Genomic DNA, 21410 nt, shown 5'->3' with positions numbered 1-21410 from the left:
TAAATGGATAAGACAAACATACCAAATTAAATAGCTTAGGAAATAACATGAATAAAAAGTAATAATTTATAATTCATTGATATGTGTGTTTTTAAAAATTTCCAATCAATTTTCTTTTTGTCAAATTATTAAATATTCTAGTATTGATGATATCCATGAAAAATATAATAAAAACTAAACATAATTTAAGATATATAATTAAGCACAATAAATAATAACAATATGAATGAATGACCTTACATTAGTTTAAAATAATTAAGTAATACAATAACAAAACGATTTCAATGAAATAAAAATAGAAAAAATCTGTATGTTGGAAATTAAATGAGAATACAAATGAGTATAACATTAACAATAAATGAAAACCAATGATCTCAACGTTCTTTTTTCACAGGAATATTATAAATTAGGAATTAAATTTTAATAATATTTAGAAATAAATATGATTTAAATACTAAAAAACTGATATGTAAGCATTACTACAATGAAAGTCGCAAAAACTGAAAGAAAAACAAACTCTACAATCTATAAACTGAAACAATATATTGAATAATACACACGCACACTTTCAAATTCCATAAGACATACGTTAAAAACATGATGATGTGCTATTTTAAATTATTACAATAAAAGTGTCGTTGTTGTATTTATTCATTAGAAAAAAATTATGAAAAAAAACAAAAACTTTAAACAAGAAAACACAAAAAATACTATTTAATAAAAATATTCTATAATAAATATCAATGCACTGCGTTTTGTGTTTATTCAATTAAACGGCAAGTATATAAAGCTTTAAGTTTGGGTCAAAAGGTTAGGGATTGGCTACTATGGAACTAATTAAAAATGGGAATTTTCGTACAATTTTACTAAAGGAAATGTATATAATTTTTCCAGTTTGCCGCTAATTTTACATTTTGTCATAAAATATGTTCTTCTATTTTTTTTTTTAATATTGTTATTAAAACAAATCAAGTATTGTTAGTAAAGGTTCAAGTCAATTGATTTTAGTAAAAGCAATCTTACCTTCCAATTCATTGCAGGTTCTAAATATCACAAAGCAAAAATATTTTTTTAATAAAGATCTATTATAGATGTGATTTATTCGACATAGATAAATATATATAAATTAAATATTGATATATTTTAAATAAATTGCAACCAGTAATTTTTTTTTTTTTTTTTTTATAAATTTTAGGTGGTTTTTACACAAAACGATGTTTGGTGATGTCAACGAGACTTAAAGTGTATAATTTTAAACAAATTTTATTGAAAATTAATTCTTGACTTTCCGTTAAAAGTATTCTAACAACGAAAAACACATATATTTTGTAAAATAATATTAAAATTATATTATTTATAAATATAAATAATATATTGCTTGGCATTTTATATAAGATTCCAATTAGTTTGCCTTATATGAGATTTCAATGTTGGAAAATATCATCTATTGTGTAGAGAGAATATCATTATTATATACTATTTGGTATTACAAGATAAGTTGCTGTTCATATTGTTTTTGTTTAAGTAATTTAGTGCTATTTTAACTAAAAATACTCTACACATTAATAAATTATATATATATATATATATATATATAGAGAAGTTTATGCCTCATCTAAAATGCTTGATAGAGAGCACGGATGTGTACAGTCGAACATTGTTAGGTAGGGGCGAAATTTCTTGTTCATTATGGGGTGACATTTTTGCATTCGCTTTATTGAAAAGAGTTTTTTTTGAAGAAATTACTGAAGTCCGAATGTTAGACGTAGATCCAGCAGTTTCTATAAAAATAATAATTTTTCATCTATATAAAATGTCCATACAAAATTTTGTTTCGATCGAGATTTTTTCGACATTAAATGAGAAAATTTCGCCCATATGACTCATTAAAGGTAGAATAAAATTTTCACATCTCACAAGATAAAGATCCACCTATCGATTGACGTAAGTCAATTTAGAAAAAACGCTGTTTTCCTCTAGTTTAATTTGACGTCCATCTTTATCGTTGTAATTTGTCAGCAAAAACATTTTTGCCGAAAATAAGTTGAGACCTGTAAATTTGTTCATTTGAATTCGGTTCAACCAATGCTCCTTAAAAACACACATTCAACTTCACTGTCAAATTACCATTTGAGATTCATTATTATTAACATAAATAAATTATATAATTATGATGTTTACCTGTAATGAGGATCATGGTTGGTTCATTACATTAGTTTTGTATGCACAGCACATATTTAGTACACCACATCTTCAGACAAAATAAAAGATGATACGTACTGATAAAAATTAATTGAAAAAAATACATTATTTACAATTTCAATAATATTCAGACTTGATATACTTCCTACATGTTATTACTTAGTTTTAGTGTATTGTTTTGTTATCATATTATAAATTAGTTTCTCGAACGGGCAGAGGATGAGCCTCCGTATTAAACACCCATTTTTCTAAATCTATTTCTTTGGGATTATTACTAATAGCAGATAGAAATACTTTAAGGTTTCGCCCAGCCAAAAACTTTCCATCATATCACGTAGACGTGTATTGAATATATTCTTAACATTTCCAATCGATGAATAACCGTGAGCTACCTTAGCATATTTTTCAAATGCTTGGAATATAGTCCAACCCATATCCTGATAGCTACGATTTCCAGTTAGTGCATAGAAATAATACAAACTTTCAACAAATTCTGGTCTGAGAAGATTATGAGCATCATTTGGCTTAACATATATATCAAGTTCTTCACTTTCGGTCAAAGCGAAGTAGGAAATTTCTGGAGCCAACTGTGTGGGTTGTTTCATATATGTTTGATAGCATGTTTCCAATAGATCTTTCGCCAGTAGTAGATGGGAATCGGGCATGCCATAATGATGACCCAACAGCAATGTTCCAGGTAAATAACATGTTAAATGATCCATTTTGGTTTAAACTCTTTCCCATTAATTAATTCGCCAATGTAGACGTGATTTTCTTTTGGAGTTCGTTTTAGTAGTTGTGAGAATACTCCATCAATTGCTTGTATATAATCGGAAACCAAGCTACAAAAAATATATATTAGTGGGATGATGTGTCTTTGTTTTTGGATTTCTTACAAATCATTTCCTTTGTGACCAGTTTGAATCCACTGTTTTATCAAGTACTCATAGTAAGAATCACCTCTAGCCCCTAACGATATGGTGGCATAATTCCTAAACGTTCCAGTATTGGCATTGATGAATATTGGCACCAACCCGTTATTCTTTTCCAAAGCATGTACCTTTTCATTAACTCGATGTGCAACCTGTAATAAACAATAAAAGCGATATACAACCGTATTTTATCTATTTACACTTTCATACTATTTTATTTACTTACACTTTCATAGAGAGTGACATTTGTAAGACGACTTAAATCTCTAAATTCCAATTGGATTGTTGTTACTTCACTAGTAGAACTATCGGGTGACCATTTAGGGGCATGAGCTGATAACGCTGCCAAATTCACATCTGAGTATGGTATGCCTGACGGTGATAGGAAGCAAGGTAACAAACGATTACCTAACTCAATCTGTAAACAAAAGAAAAACGTAATAGGCTTCTATGTGTTATTTACAAAATATTTGAGTTTTTAAAATGCAATTAAGATATACCTATGTGATAACACTTTAAATTGAATAAAAAAAACTTTGATTCCAAAAATCAATGTCACTTTTTTTGTAGTTTTAAAAATTTCATAGAATAAACATATATTAGACTAAATAGTATGTATACTTACCGATTTTTTTAGGAAAACTTTGTCAGCACTTAAATGATACGCAGATAACAAACCTCCCAGTATGCGAATTGTTACTTCGAATAAATTTACATCACGATTAACATCAAAATTCAGAAATTCATTGACCCAGTTACGAGCTTCCACAAATTCTGCAAAGAAGTGAAAGGACAAATAATAAAGAATTTTAGATTTATACAACTATAATTAATTTTACCATCTTCCAAGCCCATAATGTACATGGTATCCAATGAATCGATAATCGTTAAGCCCAAGCCAAACCAATCGTATGATGACTCCGACATAGGTTTCAAGTTGTCGTGACCCCATGCATATTTTTTATAACCCTCCCATGAGTGACGGAATGCATTGACGACGGCTTCTTGGCGTTCATTATTAGGACCGTGAAAATGTTGCTTTTGCGGCAAATGTTTCAAATCAATACGACCCAAAATTCTTCAATAGTTACACCATTCAAAGTTGGCAAAGTTGAGGGATCTTGTAGGGAAGCCTCTATTGCCGTACGGTCCTCGTCAGGATTATTTGAATGTCTGGGATTTAAATTATTTGCATTGTTTACATCATTATTAAGTATACTGGCAAGCTGTGCTGTTTCTATTGGTTTGATATTTAAATGTTCTTGTTGTTGTTCTCTTTGGGTTTGTGGAATATTGACAACATTTTCAATATCTGATTGCGGTTGTGGTTCTTGTTTTGTGGTGCTGGCGCTGGTAAAATATTCTGCTGTGAATGAAATATCAATTGATTGTGTTATTATCGATTTAAGCATATAGCTAATTAATAATTTATGTTATATGATAACGATTATGCCATCGAAATTAAATTCTACGGACAATGAGTCGTTGACCTAAATGAAAGTCATTCAATAATCTATAATGTTCGTAATCGTTACACAAAATGCAGAATAATAACTTGAAATACTTATTTGTGGACTTTTGCAAGTAGGCGCTACTGCAAAAAATAGTTTTGGAAAATTATTATTTGGGGATGGTTTTTAATTTTTATTTATCATTTTACTACTCGAACACCTATGACAACTTTTGCTACTACACACATTTAACTTAAAATAATCTACTCTTCTTGTGATAATAGTGCAGTAAAAAAAATACATTCAACGACATTCTTCCTGACGATGCGGAATAACTTCCCTACCACAATTTTTCAAAAGTATTCTTATCAACTAAAAAACAACACTTTAAATAATCTGAGTGTCAACAAATCAAACACCTTTTATCGCACCTATTGAATTGAACATAATTGGTAACAAAGTTTGTTTATAGATTTACCATTAGTTATCGGTTGTATTATTTATTAAAGCCAATAAGTTCATATACTACAGAAGCGTGATAAAGATAAGACAACACACATTTACACTTACCGCCAAATTGTGCGCTAAATCAGAGGAATCGCCTTGAGAAGAAATCACTTTATTAACACTGTCGTCATTGTGACCCTCTCCTAAATTATTTCGCCTAACAGCAGTCTGCCCGGTAAAAGGTAATCCATTCGTGTCCAAGTTCACAGCATTCTTTGTTACTAAATCAGATGGCAGTAGAAATACAAAACTTATGCACATGGCCGCAATAATTAAAATGATTAGATTTCGTTGACATCGTGGCAATTGATTCCATGACTATACAAAAGATAATTGGGGGAATTGATAATGAAGGGGCTCAATTAATACAAAACACAAACAAACAAAAAATCACACACAAACATACCCGTCTGAGACTTTTGTTGCGACTTCCGGACTGGGTACCTGAAGATGTCGATGAGGCCGACTCATTAAGGGTTAATGTTATGTGATCTGATTTTTCCGACATTTTTGGCAAATGGAAACAGGCACTGGTCCCTTCCTACAGTGTATACAAAGATTGATTTGTGTTAGCGAGCAATTTGGTTTTTTTTCAGATTCATTGGTTTGTAGTGGTGATGCGATTTTTCTCACTTGAAATGGTTTTTTTCACTTCGATGCTACGTATTCTAGGAACAATCTAATACACTTTGGGATTCGAGAATATTAAAAATATATAACTTTATTTCATGTTTTACACATTTTTCAGAGATTACTCTTAATTTCTATATTATATTTTCATTTATAAGAGTTTTCCCATTCTAGGTCGAAGTGATTCAATCAATATAATTCACCGAGAGAACTGTGTGTTCTAGTCGCAACTCTCTGGTTTAAACAGTTCCTTTTATTGCTCGAGTTCATGTATTTAATTTGTTCAATGTTTTATAATTGTCCATATTTTCATGCTATGTTTACATTTAGGCCCTTTCATTGGTGACTGATATATAATAATCAACTTTAATTATATGAGTTTACAAACATTTAATGTCAAATAAAGCAAAATAGCTCAAATGACCACGATAAGCAACTAATATAAAAACATGTCCACCCATTGTTTCATGGAAGACGATTGAGAGTTATCAACGTATTTTCGCATGCATCAACGCTTGGGTAAATTGATATTCAGTATTCAAAGTCAATTGTTTTTAAATGTTTCGTCAAAAAAAAAAAAATATTTTTTTTTATGTTTTCTTACACGATGTCAATGTAAGGTTGCGCATTTTTAACAGTTTTTAAAATTTTCAATAAATTTTCTTTCAAATTTTTCAATTGCAAAATTGGTTAACAGTTTATTGTTTTAGCGGCTGTATCCATGATAGAAGAATACAGGTAGATGCATCAACGCTGGAAAACATTGATGTGTCAAAATTTTTTAAATGTCTTTTCAAATATAAGTACATTTTTATATGTTTTTATAAACGCGTTTTTCAACAATTTTTACAAATTTAAATAATTTTTCATTCCACATTTTAAATTCCAAAATTGGTTCATTGTCCCAGCAGCTGTGTCGATGCGTCTACATATATTGTTTTACCATGGCTGTATCGATGTGACTACCTGTATCCTTTTACCATGAACATGACTGATGCTAAAACATGAAAATAGGAAGGTACCATTATATGGGGAGATATACTAAAACGTGGATCTGCAAAGACATTTTTCTGTCATAGGCTGCAATACCCGTTACCGGTACCTCCCGCTATTCGTTATTTTGATGATTTCAACAACAATATTCACTGGAATCGTTCCAAATTTCGTACTGGAAGAACCTAATGGGTACTACAACCTATGGAAAGAATTTTGGTATGCAGGTTCACGTCTTCGTATATCCTCCATATAACGGCACCTCCCGATATTCGGTATTTTCATGATTTTAGCGACATTATTTACAGGAATTATTTTGAATTTCGTATTTAATGTTTGTAATGGGTACTACAACGTATGGCAAAAATTTCGTATGCAGGTCCACGTCTTCATATAGTCTCCATATAACGGTTTTAATTTAAGTGTTAGTTTTCGTCATGGTAGAAGAATATAGGCAGACGCGTCGACACAGCTGCTTGGACAATGAACTGTCAAACCAATTTTGGAATTGAAAATGTTGAATGAAAAATTATTTAATTTTGTAAAAATTGTTGAAAAACATGAATTATAATAGCCTCCGAATGATGTAGTATATGAAAGTATATAAAAATCTACTTATATTTGAAAAAACATTTAAATTTTTTTGACATATCAATGCTCCCAAGTGTTGATGCATCTACCTGTATTCTTCTGCCATAGTTTTCGTTTTTTTTAATTTTTTTAAGTTCCTTCGAAAGGGTGGATGGTATTAAAAGTTCGGCCCGGCCGAAATTCTATTTTTAACACCTAAAAATATTCATTTATCAATGTTGAAATTGTTCAATTTTTAAATATCGTATGTCCGACGTATTTGGGTAACTTTCATATAAATACATGTGTTTTATTTTTGTGGTGAAAACGTCGCCTGAGTACATGTAATTTTAGCCAACGCAGTGAAATATAAACTCAAATTTGCAGTTATTGGGGGAATAATTTAAAATGAAAAACTGTGACACTCCATTCATTTTTTAAAATATTGTGAAAAAGTGGATAATAAGCAAAACAACTTGTTTTAGTAAATTTAAAACTACAAAACCCCAGCTTCAGAATAATTATTGTATCGCTATAAATGCATGGTAGAAAAATATAGGTAGACGCGTCGACACAGCTGCTAGGACAATGAACTGTCAAACCAATTTTGGAATTGAAAATGTTGAATGAAAAATTGTTTAAATTTGTAAAAATTGTTGAAAAACGCGAATTATAGTAGCCTCCGAATGATGTAGTAAATGAAAGTATATAAAAATCTACTTATATTTGAAAAAACCTTTAATTTTTTTTTTGACATATCAATGCTCCCAAGCGTTGATGCATCTACCTGTATTCTTCTGCCATGGTTTTCGTTTTTTTTTTATTTTTTTTTTTAAGTTCCTTCGAAAAGGTGGAGGGTATTAAAAGTTCAGCCCGGTCGAACTTCTATTTTCAACACCTAAAAATATTCATTTATCAATGTTGAAATTGTTCAATTTTTAAATATCGTACGTCCGACGTATTTGGGTAACTTTCATATAAATACATGTGTTTTATTTTTATGGTGAAAACGTCGCCTGAGTACATGGAATTTTAGGCAACGCCGTGAAATATAAACTCAAATTTGCAGTTATTGGGGGAATAATTTAAAATGAAAATCTGTGACACTCCATTCATTTTTTAAAATATTGTGAAAAAGTGGATAATAAGCAAAACAACTTGTTTTAGTAAATTTAAAATACAAAACCCCAGCTTCAGAATAATTATTGTACCGCTATAAAGGCATGGACACATACGATTTTTTTCTGAATTTAGGATCTAGGCCATTGTAATTGCAATAAATACCAGTCGATGACTTATGCCACAACAATTCTAAATATATGGCCTTAATTCTTAAAGGCAGTAGCAGATTTATTTCAAACTTTGCCTATAACAATATTTCTGTCAACACTTAGATCGAGATAGCATATCCTACAAACTAAATTTATTTATTTATTGAAGTTGTCATTTCCTAAAGAAAAGTAATCTTTATAACATATAAAAATATAAAAGTTTTCAATCTTCATAGTTTGAAAACTTTGTAAAAAATCCCTTCGGGTCTTACAAACCTCAATGACCTACCACAGTATAATAAAGACCAGATGATTTCATTCTTGCACTTGAAACTATTCTGTAATTTGTTTTCTAAGAAAATGTTTTTATTTTTTGAAGTATTTACTATTTTTATCTCAAGAGGTAATGACAATTTCAAAATAATGATTCGATATAAAAACGACCGTCATTAGTACCAAAAGTAACAATCATTACCAAACCCCTTTAACTTCAACGTGAATTTTGCGCAATGTTCAAAGTTAGTTCGGGAATTTTTGCGTTATTTGCGCTATTGGAAATTGGCGTTGCTGAAAAATCACAGGTCGAACTTAATTTGGCCAATACTATATTACGATCGACATCATCAATTCAATACGATCCATTAAAGAGTGCTGAATGTTTCTCCGTATATTTACCAAAATTGAACAATTTGACAGCTGTCTATGAGGAAGACTATCAATTGTGTTTGAAAAAAAGTGAAGATTCTAAAGAAGCTTTGCGAAATGAATTGGAACCAGCTGTATCAGTTGTGAATAGTACCCGTGATGAAATTTGTCAAGGTTTCGCCGAATGTGTTTTCGATTCGGATCCCTATGGCTACTTTGAGTGCAGTAATGATGCAGTAAGTTATTATTTTTTTAATGATTTTGTTTTCGAATTCTTTCATAGAAAAATGCGTACATCTTCTTAATTATTAAATGTTTATATATGTTTTTTTCAAATATTTTATTTTTTCCCATTGTCCATTAGGCTGGTAAAGCAATTTCTAAAGCCTATAGTATTCAAACCTTGTCCCAGGATCGTATGCAGTATATCACATTGAAGTACGAAACCATTCAGTATGCTCAAAACGTGTGTACGTCTAAGGCCTCGGAAACATATGTACGAGATTCTACGAAAGTACATGCTGAATTACAAGACTGCTTAGCGGGCAAAGTTCCGGAAGAGTCATCGACATCTACCACCGAATCAACGTCAACGTCTGCTGATTCAACCTTGAATACTGAACCGTTTTAAAATGATTTTGCTAATTAAAGAACTATGTATGCAAACATATTCAGCATGGTAGAAGTATATATGTAGTTGCACCTGCACTTGTGAACAATAATATGTCAAAAATATTAAAGATTCACTTAAAAAATTAATTAATTTTTCAATATTTTCTTATACGTTAACGTTCAGAGGCTGATATAAAGGGTGAGATTAAAAATCTGCAACAATGTCAAACGAAATAATTTTTACATTTTTTTTTTTAATTTTATTGAATGAAAGCAAAAATGTCGGAAATAGCATCAAATTTTAGAATAAGTTTAGATTTGTTCGAATTTGTCACCTTTGGCACGAGTTATGGTCTTCAAGCGGCCAATGAAACCGTCACATGCTGCCCAAATATTGTTTTGCAGTAGTTTGGCCCATTCCCGGCGAAGTGCTTGCTTGAGGTGATCGACACTTTGGTATTTTTTAGTGCCAACCTTGCTTTCCAAAATACTCCAGATACAATAGTCCAACGGATTGGTAACCGGGGATTTTGGTGGCCATTGTGCGCTGGGTGGCGCGTGCTGAGTGAGATGGTGCTGGGTCCTGTGGGAATGTCCAGCGTCTGCGGTCAAAATGTTTGCGTGCCCAAGGCTTTAATACACCCTCCAGAATATTTTCGCGATAATATTCGGCATTTATTCTGATACCACAGTCGATTAATACGAGTGAAGAGCGACCATCGACTCTTACGGCGGCCGGCGCTTGAGTTCTGGTGGCCAACCGAGGGTTCACATTTTCAGTTGACCTCTGTGACAAGTAAACACGATCATCTTATTTGTTTACAAACTTCTGGACAACGAATATTTTCTCATCGGAGAAAACCAAACTCGGCAGTTCACCACTTTTGGCCAAGCGAAGGAACTCTTAAGCTCTTTTGAGTCTATTTTCTTTCTGTTGCGGTGTAAGTTCTTGCACTTTTTGGAATTTCAATGGCTTTACTCGGAACTCATTTTTCAATATTTGCCGAATGTAATATTGCGATATTTTCATCTCACGAGCCATTTTTCGGCCATTGCGACGCAGGTTTTGATCAAGACGCTTCTTTACTTTTCGAACCATTTCTGCTGGTGTTGCTGTTTTTTCCATCCACTTCCTTGACGTCGGGCTACGCTACCAGTATCACGGTAACGAGCGATGGCACGAGACACAAAAGATTTATTCACATCAGAAATCACACGATCACGCTTGAATTCCATCACTAAAATCAATAAAATACCGATTATCGGGGGGTACCGTTATATTGAGGAGGTAAAGTACTCGCAAAGAACTCCTTTTGTAGAATTTCAGACAATTCCTTTGAAAAATGTGGCCATTATATGGGGGCTATAGGATTTCATGGACCGATACGTTATATTCGAACTTGACCTGCCTGCAGACAAAAAACAGATCTGTGCAAAATTTTAGCTTCCTTTCTTAATTCGTTTTTACTGTAGCGTGATCTTACATAAAAATGCAGAGGTGTATATTTTATATAAGGTTACCTTGATTTAATTGAACCATGAGTAAGCTCTAGAAATAAAAATAGATTTTGCTAAAGAATAAAAATGGCTTCAAAAATAGGCCATGCCGGTCCAATTATGTCGGTTTATCCCATGTAGGGGTAAACTACGACATTTGGAAGGAACTTGGAAAATGTAAAAATTCCTCTATAGATTTAAAAAATACAATTATCAAGTATTACAGTTGAACGGGACTATAAGAAAACGTAGATCTGCCAGCGAAGGCACATATAGAGCTTGAGATGATTATGTTGAAAATAATAGCTAAACTCATCAAAATACCCAATATTGGGTACCTCCTGCTATGCACGAAGACATGCATTTGTATGGGCAATCTTCTGTCATATGAAGCAGTACCCACTGCGAACACTGTGGACCAATTATTTACCAGATAAGGTGGTGCCTATTACGAAATCAAAACACCAAGTTTGAGACAATACTGTAGCTAAAATCATCAAAAAACCGAATATTGGGAGGTACAGTTATATGGGGCCTATACAAATGCGTGGATTTGTACAGGGAATTTTCTGTCATAGGACACATCACGAACTCCAAATACTAAATTGTAAACATACCAAAACATGGTCCTTTATGTACAGTTCTCCGCAAGGACATTTCCTACATACTGGGAATTCTCCAAATTTATTCCAGTATTCCATTTTTATACTTCATCTAATACATATAAAAATTATTGTTATGGGCAAAATTACGAGATAATGGAAAATTTATATCCAATTTTATGCAAAATCATAAATACGATATTTATCTCAGGTTTCCGGCTGAAAGAATCGCTGAATGGTTTCACAAATTATGACTGATAATAGTATTGAAATTCGTAACCCTTTGTGGGTGAGGTACGAGAAAGGGTTTGCAAATATATATCATCTTAACAATAGATCTTGTGTTTGCAAACATGTTTGCATGGGGAAATTTTGAACAAAACGTTTTGGTTATTGGTCCGATCTCTACTCTATAACAGATCTAGCGTTGATTGAAATATTGAGATGTGCCAAGGCTGAATGGCATCGGATGTTAATTTCGCCTTTTATGAGCTTCATGGATATTCAAAATTTTGACCCTTTGTGGGAGTGTGGACCGATATATTCCATCTTCACGCTATACGTTGGGTTAATAAAAATATTGTGATGTGTGTAATTTGAAGACAATTGGAGTCTCAAATCACATTTTATAAGAGTTGCAATTAGTAAAAATGTTGACCATTTCTGGGGAAGGTACTTGATGAAGTGAATAGATATTTTATATTTTCGCACCTGACCTAGCACTGATACAAATATTCGGATTTGCAAAGTTGGATTATCGGATGATCCTTTCTCTTTCTATGCAGTATTTTTTTTTTTTGAAATTTGTGGGGGATTTACCGGAAGCAGTGAACCGATTCTGCCCATCTCCGGACTCGATCTAAGCTTGATAATAATATTACGATGTTCCAAGTTTGGACCAAATATCGTGCGCACCAGCCAGACGGACGGACATCGCTAGATCGACTCCAAAAATCCTATAACGGATTTGGTACAAAAACCTGTATTTCGATGAGACATATTTTGGCCTTTTCAAATGATAAATACCCGCTCTAGCCATATGGCTGAGGGTATAAAAAATCCTGTAGATCTAAAACACTTCTGAGTAAAACAGTGATTTACACAGATGGACAGACAAACGGACAGACATCGCTAAATTGACACTTCATTGAATGCAGATCAAATGTTTATTTCTGGTTGATACAAACGAAATGACAAACTTAATAAACCCTCTATACTATGGTGGAGTTAAAAAAGTGATAAATTTGCCGAAAATTAAAAAGGTTATAAACCAAAATTGAATATCTGTTTTGGTACATATTAAGTATACGCATTTCTTTTGTTTAGAGACTCACGTTGAAATTTGATGACGAATATGTCCTACTCTGAAATTTTCCCGAAAAATTGAAGTATATTTTGGTGATTTTAACACAATTTCAACAGATTTTTTTAGTTTTGAATATGAAACTTGCAATTGATAACAAACATCCACGACATCGTATATCCTCCATATAACGATATCCCCCGAAATTCGGTATTTGGATGACTTTAGCCACATTTTTGAAAATTCACACAAGGAGTTCATTGTGAGTACTTTATCCTCTTGAATAGAATTATCTATATAGGTCCACGATCGTATAGCCCCCATATAACGGTACCCCCCGATATTCGATATTTTGAAGATTTCAGACAATTTTTTTAAAGGAATTGTCTTAAAATCAACAGAAGGGGTAAATAGTTCCACGTTTCAGTATAGCGCCTATATAACTATGCTCCAAGATGGTCGGTATTTTCATGATTTTTGCGGCATTATTTAACGGAATTGCTTCAAATTTCGTATATAAAGTTCGGTTTTCATTTGAGCTGTATTTTCCGACGAAATGTTTTTTTTCAAGTTTCTTCTAAATGGTGGAGGTTATATAAAGTTCGGCCCGACCGAACTTATCTAATTTTTTACATGTCTATTTTTAAAGGGTTTCTTTTTCTCATTTCTCTCGGCCTAACTTAACGCGTTTTATACCCTTCACCTTAAAGAGGAGGGTATATTAAATTTGTCATTCTGTTCTTAACATCCCTAAATATTCGTCGTAGACCCCATAAAATATATATTCATAATCGGTATAAAATTCTATGTCAATTTAACGATGTCGATCTGTCTGTCTGTTGAAATCACGATACGTAGACATAGAGCTTAAAAAAAATTTGGTTAAACAATTTGTATTGCGTCTAGGATGGTTGATATTGAAAATGAGATATATCAGTTGACGTTTTGGAATAGTCGCCATATAACGGTACCTCCCGATATTCGTATTTTGATTATTTTCTCCACATTTTTCAACGGATTTGCCTAAAAATTGGTATTTATAGATCATAATAGGTTCTAACTCCGGTAGCGCAACATTGAATGTATAGGTCCACTTTTTTATGGAGCCCAAATACCATTACTTCCGTATATTCATTATTTTGATAATTTTTGTTTCACATTTTTCTAAGAATTTGTCTAAAAGTTAGTATTTGTAGTACATAATGAGTTCTAGCTGCGGCGGCAGAACATTGAATATTTAGGTCCACGTTTTCCATACCCAATAATACCCACTGATATTCGGTATTTTGATAATACTAGTCAAATTTACCAACGAAACTTTATCAAATTTGGTATTTAAGAAGATTTGGTAGATGAAAATCCTTTGAAGTTTAAAATTGACTATAGAGGTTTCCGTTTTGGTATGGTCCTCATATAACGGTCTCACCCACTTTATGTTTTTTTTGAGTATTTGGTAGTTTAAAGTGGAACATGGTCGAATTCAGATACTTTTGTATAAAAATGTTTTCTTAACCAAAAGGTGGAGGGTACTAAAAGTTCGGCACGATCAAACTTACTGTTTTTTTTACTTGTTACTAGATACATACTTGCAGGTTAAGTCAACGTCTGGCTTCTTTTTGAAAGAAAAATGAGTTTTAAGTTGACTTATTTCAATTTCGGCCCATCATTTATACCTGTCACCCTACGCTCCTTGGTTAATGTATATAGCTACCCGAGGACTTAAGCCAGTAGAAAACTTGTTCCATGTGTTCTCTTCTTAAATATCAAATATATAAAAGTCAAAAAGTCGCTTTTATAAACTATTTTTCATTGAATGAATGAATATTCAACGATACAAATGTTCACACTCGCCCAAATAACGGTTGATTTTGGGTATTTTAGAGGTCCTAGCTTTGAAGATTTGCAAATGCATTGGTATTATTCCTAGGATGTTTAGTATTGAAAATAGGATATATCCGTTTGGATATGTAACTTCCTCCGATGTAGCGGCACCTCCTTATTTTCGGCATTTTGGAGTCTTGTGTCCCAATATATCGATTTCTTTGTGGGTAGGTTAAACCTTCTCACAAAAATCTGCAGTAAAACTATTACCTCTGCACAATGGCACTTTCAAATCTTAGGTATTTTTAAGAGGCCATCGATTTGACCATAAGTCAAATTTTCACATAGTGTAAGTAGAAAGTTTCCAAAAATAACGTCGTTTGTACTTATGCAACATTCTTTATAAGACTAATTACAGTTTTTACATGACTAACTAAATATGATTCGTGCAGATGCTTTATTTTTTTCAAATATTTGCAGTTTCATTTTCTAATTAATTCATTAATTATTTATTTGCTATTTTAAACGACACACCTTGTAATTGTTGGTCCAGATGTTTCTTAAGCCATCTCATTAATATAAACGACTAAAAAAGATCTATATAAACCAGAATTTGCAACAGATATCGCATCAAATAGTCATAACCACCATTCGCTGGTAAACTTGACAACGACAATGTTTAATAAGAGTTTGTACAATTTCTTTATACTGGGCGTATTTGCGCTAATTGCCATTGTTAAGGCACAGGATGATTATGGGTTGGCCAACACCATTTTGAGTTCCGTCTCATCCGTGCAGTACGACCCATCGAGAAGCCAACAATGTTTCTCGGTATATCTTCCGAAATTGAACGATATAACGAATGAGTATGAGGCTCAATATCAGGAATGTTTGGAGAAGAGTACCAATTCTCAGGACGATGTTCGTAACGAGGTTGCACCCGCTGCAGATTCGGTCAGTAGCACTGTTCAACAAATTTGTGGTGCATTCAATGATTGTGATTTTGGTGAGGATCCATCAGGCTTTTTCTCGTGTAGCAATGAAGCGGTGAGTTTTACAGACGTTATTGTTCCAGTATATACAGGGTGAGATAAAAAACTGCAACAAAGTCAATTGCCATAATTTTTACATTTTTTTTTAAATTTTATTGAATGAACGCAAAAAAATGTCGGAAATAGCATCAAATGTTAGAAAAATTTAGATTTGTTCGAATTGGTCACCTTTGGCACGAATTATGGCCTTCAAACGGCTAATGGAACCGGCCCATTCTCGGAGAAATGCTTGCTTGAGGTGATCGACACTTTGGTATTTATTAGTGCCAACCTTGCTTTCCAAAATACTCCAGACACAATAGTCCAACGGATTGGTATCCGGAGATTTTGGTGGCCACTGTGCGCTGGAAATGAAGCGAGGAACGCCATGCTGAGTGCGATGGTGCTGAGTCCTTTTGGAAAGTCTAAGGTCTGCTACCAAAATGTTTGCGTGCCCAAGGCTTTAATACACTCTCCAGAATATTTCGCGACAGTATTCGGCATTTATTCTGATGCCATGGTTGATTAATACGAGCGGAGAGCGACTATCGGCGTTATGTCGGTCCACACCATCACCATGGCCGGCGTTCTGGTGGCCAAACGAAGGTGCACATTTTCAGCTGACCTCTTTGGCAAGTAAACACGATCATTTTGTTTGTTTACAAACTGCTGGACAACGAATCTTTTTTCATCGGAGAAAACCAATTTCGGCAGTTTACCACTTTCGGCCAAGCGAAGCAACTCTTTAGCTCTTTTGAGTCTATTTTCTATCTGTTGCGGTGTAAGTTCTTGCACTTTTTTTTGGAAAATTCCTACAAAAATGCTTTTGTACGCTTGTACACAATATAATGTGCTGTCATTGGAATAATTTTAACAGCTGTCGGACGAGTGGCTCAGAAATGACAGCAGTCTAAAGTTGGTTGCAGTTTTTTCATCTCACCCTGTATTTATTTATATTTTTGTTTGAATATGTTAAATTTTTCTCCTGCAACTTAGTTATGTGGGCCTTTCTAAATATTTAAATTACTATCTTTTTTAGGCTGTCAGAGCCACATCCCAAGCTTATGGCGTTCAAACTTTGGCCCAAGATCGAGTTCAATACATCAAACTGAAATATGAGCAAATTCAATACAGTCAAAATGTCTGTAGTTCCAATGCTTCGGATATATATGTAAAGGACACGGCAAAGGTTCATGCTCAATTGCAAGATTGCTTAGCTGGAAAGGAACCCGAAACATCAACCGGTTCAAATTATATAGTTGCATAAAAAATAAATAATTAAACAATATTCTACATGCATATCCTAAACTTGGCAAAGCTGATCTGTAATTTACGTATATTTACATCTGAGACTACTCTTTCAGGTACTTGACAAACAAATGACAAACATTTAAAAAAATCCTAAAAGGAGAAATTTTTCGCTGATTTTCAATAATCTAAGCACATCCAATATTTTTACCGAATTATGATGAAGTACGATAATATAAATGCGCTATAAATCAGCTATTGTATGATATATATATTTTGCAGATAAAATATTTTGAATATAGAACATATAATCGGGATAGAATAAAATTATAATATTGCAATCATGGTACAGTAATAAGGTGTCCCATTAGATTTTTAAAATCAGACAAAATGTCAAAATCCGTTAATGTTTTGCTCACTAATTGTTTATCTAATTCAGCGTGGTTTCAATCACAATAACTATTTCGACAACTAATCTAATAAACCTCTATGATAAATGCAATACTCTTATTATTGTACCATGATGAAAGCCTGTTTACATACATAAAATTCATCAATCATGTTGCAGTTGTCAGTGTCATACAAGGGTCCGAACAAATAACGACAGCTTTGAAATCACTCATCCGAAGTTGTTGTTTCTACAGATGGTTGTGGAGTGGTTGTGGTTGAACTGGGAGTTGGAGAGGTTGTTGTCGATGACGTGGTAGGCGTGGGGGGAGTAGGTGGGGGAATTTTGCCAGACAAGCAATCCAACAAGCCCTCTTCTACCTTGGCTAGCTCAGCATTATGAGCAGCATTACATTTACCGGTACAGTCGTCGCAATCGTATTTCACCATATCGCGACGCATCGTAACATATTGGATTCTATCGTTGGATATGTTTTGGATGTCACGAGAGGTTTTGGCAGCATTGGTAGCCTGAAAAAAGAGATAATTATGAAGAAACATTAACATTTTCATGAAAAACAATTAAGTAAAAAAACAGCTAAGTTCGGCCAAGCCGAACTTTTAATACCCTCCACCATTTGGAAGGAACATGAAAATTTTCAAAAAAAGATTCTGAAAACTATCACTTAATTGAAAACCGTTATATGGGGACTATACGAAGATGTCAACCTTTTTGTCATTTGCTATAGTACCCATTACGAACTTCAAATACGAAATTTGAAACAGTTCCAGTGAATAATGTCGCTAACATCATTGAAATAACGAATATCGAGAGGTACCGTTATATGAGGGATACACGAAAACGTGAATCTGCATACGAAATTTTTTTTCTCATAGTCTGTAGTACCCATTGCGAACTTTAAATACGAAATTTGTTACAATTCCTGTGAATAATGTCACAAAAATAATGAAAATACCGAGTATCGGGAGGTACCGAAGTAGCCACCATACGGCTATTTGAAGTCGCGGTCCTGCATACGAAATTTTTTGCCGTAGGTTGTAGTACCCATTAAGAACTTACAATAGGAAATTTGAAACGATTCCGGTGAATAATGTTGCTGAAATCGTAAAAATACCGACTATCAGGAGGTACCGTTATAAGGTAACTATACGAAGACGTGGACCTGCATACAAACATTTTTGTCATAGGCTGTAGTACCCATTACGAACTTCAAATACGAAATTTGAAATAGTTTCGGTAGATAATGTCGCTAAAATCATGAAAATACCGAATATCGGGAGGTACCGTTGTATGGGATCTATACGAAAACGTGGACCGACATGGTCCATTTACGAACTTAACCTGCCTACTTGTAAACTATGCATGTATGCAATTTTAACCTTCTATCTCAATTCGATCGAAGGATAGCGTGATTACAACAGGCAGATTGACATACAGACAGACGGACGCTGATTCAAAATATATATACTTTGTAGGGTCTATTGTGAATATTTCGAGGAGTTACAAAGGGAATGACAAAGCTAAGATACCCTACAAAGAATGGTGGAGTGTATAAAAAATGGTCTACTCACCGCTTTGGTTGTACATTGAAAATATGCAAGAGCGTCTCCTTTTTCTTCATTACATTCCTCATACTCTTTGGCTGATTCTTCTTGTAGCGTGATCACATATGTTATGTTTGATGCAACTTCCTCATTGATAGCCGAATTTCCTTTGGCTGCTGTTGTACGACATGAATCGTATTGGCTGCGATACACGGTGTTCGATGCATTCCAATAATAATTATAACTGTCGAAACATAATGAAATAACTTCCGGACTACTTTTCGAATTTAAAATCAATCTGGCAACATTTTCACGGCGCACTTTTGGAATGAAATTATCAAAGTCCTGTGAGAATGCGCCAGCAAAAGCAACCATGAAAACCATGGCAAATGTCTTCGAGAAATTATTGAACATTGTGGTAGTTGTTCTTTCTTTTTAGATCGCGAAATGTTTTTTCGATGCATTGTTAACTTTGCACTGCTTTTTATATGAAAATATTTTGCAAAGCTAAAATGTATCTCGTTTTGTTCGGTCATTAACTCTTTGGCAAAAAGAAGTACCCATTAGCTGTAAATTGATAACCATTTTTTTTAATTAAACATTAACATTTTTGGGAAAATAAAAAAAAAAAAACATCGACTAGTATCAGCAGCATGTTTTAAGCACATTGGCATTGTACCATTTCGTAGAAAAGGTTTCGTTTTGAAATCAGAGATTTTGTGTGATATGTAATGACGAAGTTTAATGTTAACAAGATAGAAAGTATCAGCCGGTTTATCCATAGATATACTGCAACTAAGTCAAAAGCCATCATTTTTATTTTTTTTTAATCTTATTGAATGAAAGTAAAAAAAAAAATCGGAAATAGCATCAAATGTTAGAATAAGTTTAGATTTGTTCGAATTGGTCACCTTTGGCACGAATTATGGCCTTCAAATGGCCAATGAAACCGTCACACGCTGCCCGTATATTGCTCTGCGGTATTTTGGCCCATTCCCGGCGAAGCGCTTGCTTGAGGTGATCGACACTTCGGTATTTTTAGTGACTACCTTGCTTCCCAAAATACCCCAGACACTATAGTCCAACGGATTGGTATCCGGAAATTTTGGTGGCCAGTGTGCGCTGGAAATGAAGTGAGGAAGTGAAGTGCGTGCCCAAGGCTTTTTCGTCTATTTTCTTTCTGTTGCGGTGTAAGTTCCTGCACTTTTTGGAATTTCAATGGCTTTACCCTGGGCTCCTCTGGAGTATTGCGATATGTTTAGGTCACAAGCCATCTTTCGGCCACTGCGACCCGGGTTTCGATCAAGTCGCTTCTTTACTTTTCGAACCATTTCTGCTGATATTGCTGTTTTCTTTCGTCCACTTCCTTGACGTCGGCGTACGCTACCAGTATCACGGTAACGAGATTTATTCACATTTAAATGCAACTTGTGGTTTTCCAGCCAAATATAAATAAATCACACTATCACGCTTGAATTCCGTCACGAATATTTTTTTTTTCTGGAAAAATTCTTACCAAAATGATTTTGTAAGCTTGTAAACAATATAATGAGCTGTCACTGGAATAATTTTAACAGCCATTGGACGAGTGGCTTAGAAATGACAGCAGTCTGAAGTTGGTTGCAGTTTTTTCATCTCACCTTGTAAATACATACTTTTGAGGACTTAAAACATAGTTAACGGACCTCCTAATAAAAAGATTAATATTTTATCTAAATTCGTATACTTTTTAAAGAAAGAATTTTTAAAAATATCCTGATTGAAGTGCGTGAACCGTTTCAAGGATATTGTTCAATTTTTTTTTAAAAATTAAAATTAAAATTATTCCAGTGACAGCTCATAATATTGTTTACAAGCGAACGAAAGCATTTGGGTGAGAATTTTTCCAAAAAAAAAGTTATTCGTGATGGAATTCAAGCGTGATTTCTTTATATTTGGCTGGAAAACCTCGTACCATCGCTCATTACCGTGATACTGGTAACGTAGCCCAACGTCAAGGAAGTGGACGGAAGAAAACAGTAACATTAGCAGAAATAGTTTGAAAAGTAAAGTAAAGAGCGACTTGATCGAAACCCGCGTCGCAGTGGCCGAAAAATGGCTCGTGAGCTGAACATATCGCAATATTCCATTCGGCAGATATTG

At 33.5% G+C, this 21410-nt stretch overlaps 4 protein-coding genes and 1 long non-coding RNA gene across 5 annotated transcripts; 2 read left to right on the top strand and 3 right to left on the bottom strand.

Annotated features, from left to right (window-relative positions):
• Window positions 1-1247: 1247 nt before the first annotated feature.
• Window positions 1248-2375, bottom strand: LOC131805482 (uncharacterized). Its single transcript, XR_009343693.1, has 2 exons — window positions 2182-2375; window positions 1248-2115 (listed from the first exon to the last, which is right to left on the bottom strand). It is a non-coding gene; the product is annotated as an uncharacterized LOC131805482 (long non-coding RNA).
• Window positions 2376-2391: 16 nt separating this feature from the next.
• LOC131805429 (endoplasmic reticulum mannosyl-oligosaccharide 1,2-alpha-mannosidase-like) lies at window positions 2392-5915 on the bottom strand. Its single transcript, XM_059128574.1, is given in 12 exon segments — window positions 2392-2480; window positions 2483-2926; window positions 2929-3044; window positions 3099-3286; window positions 3361-3552; window positions 3760-3908; window positions 3974-4207; window positions 4210-4550; window positions 4611-4624; window positions 5156-5410; window positions 5499-5633; window positions 5726-5915. Coding segments are annotated over 11 exon segments (2124 nt in total). The 5' UTR covers window positions 5601-5633; window positions 5726-5915.
• Window positions 5916-8980: 3065 nt separating this feature from the next.
• On the top strand, window positions 8981-9960 carry LOC101889812 (uncharacterized). Its single transcript, XM_005183461.3, has 2 exons — window positions 8981-9437; window positions 9566-9960. The coding sequence occupies exons 1-2, from the start codon at window positions 9066-9068 to the stop codon at window positions 9830-9832; spliced, it is 639 nt and encodes a 212-aa protein (XP_005183518.2). The 5' UTR covers window positions 8981-9065; the 3' UTR covers window positions 9833-9960.
• Window positions 9961-15653: 5693 nt separating this feature from the next.
• LOC131805475 (uncharacterized) lies at window positions 15654-17375 on the top strand. The gene is made up of 2 exons (XM_059128674.1): window positions 15654-16083; window positions 17107-17375. Exons 1-2 carry the CDS (start codon window positions 15712-15714, stop codon window positions 17332-17334), a joined length of 600 nt encoding a protein of 199 aa, XP_058984657.1. The 5' UTR covers window positions 15654-15711; the 3' UTR covers window positions 17335-17375.
• Window positions 17376-17566: 191 nt separating this feature from the next.
• Window positions 17567-19738, bottom strand: LOC101890833 (uncharacterized). Its single transcript, XM_005183467.4, has 2 exons — window positions 19296-19738; window positions 17567-18233 (listed from the first exon to the last, which is right to left on the bottom strand). Exons 1-2 carry the CDS (start codon window positions 19680-19682, stop codon window positions 17931-17933), a joined length of 690 nt encoding a protein of 229 aa, XP_005183524.1. The 5' UTR covers window positions 19683-19738; the 3' UTR covers window positions 17567-17930.
• Window positions 19739-21410: the final 1672 nt, after the last annotated feature.

The sequence above is a fragment of the Musca domestica genome, unplaced genomic scaffold, assembly GCF_030504385.1.
Source record: "Musca domestica strain aabys unplaced genomic scaffold, Musca_domestica.polishedcontigs.V.1.1 106, whole genome shotgun sequence".
Taxonomy (NCBI): Eukaryota; Metazoa; Arthropoda; class Insecta; order Diptera; family Muscidae; genus Musca; species Musca domestica.
This window is presented reverse-complemented; position numbering and strand designations above follow the sequence as displayed.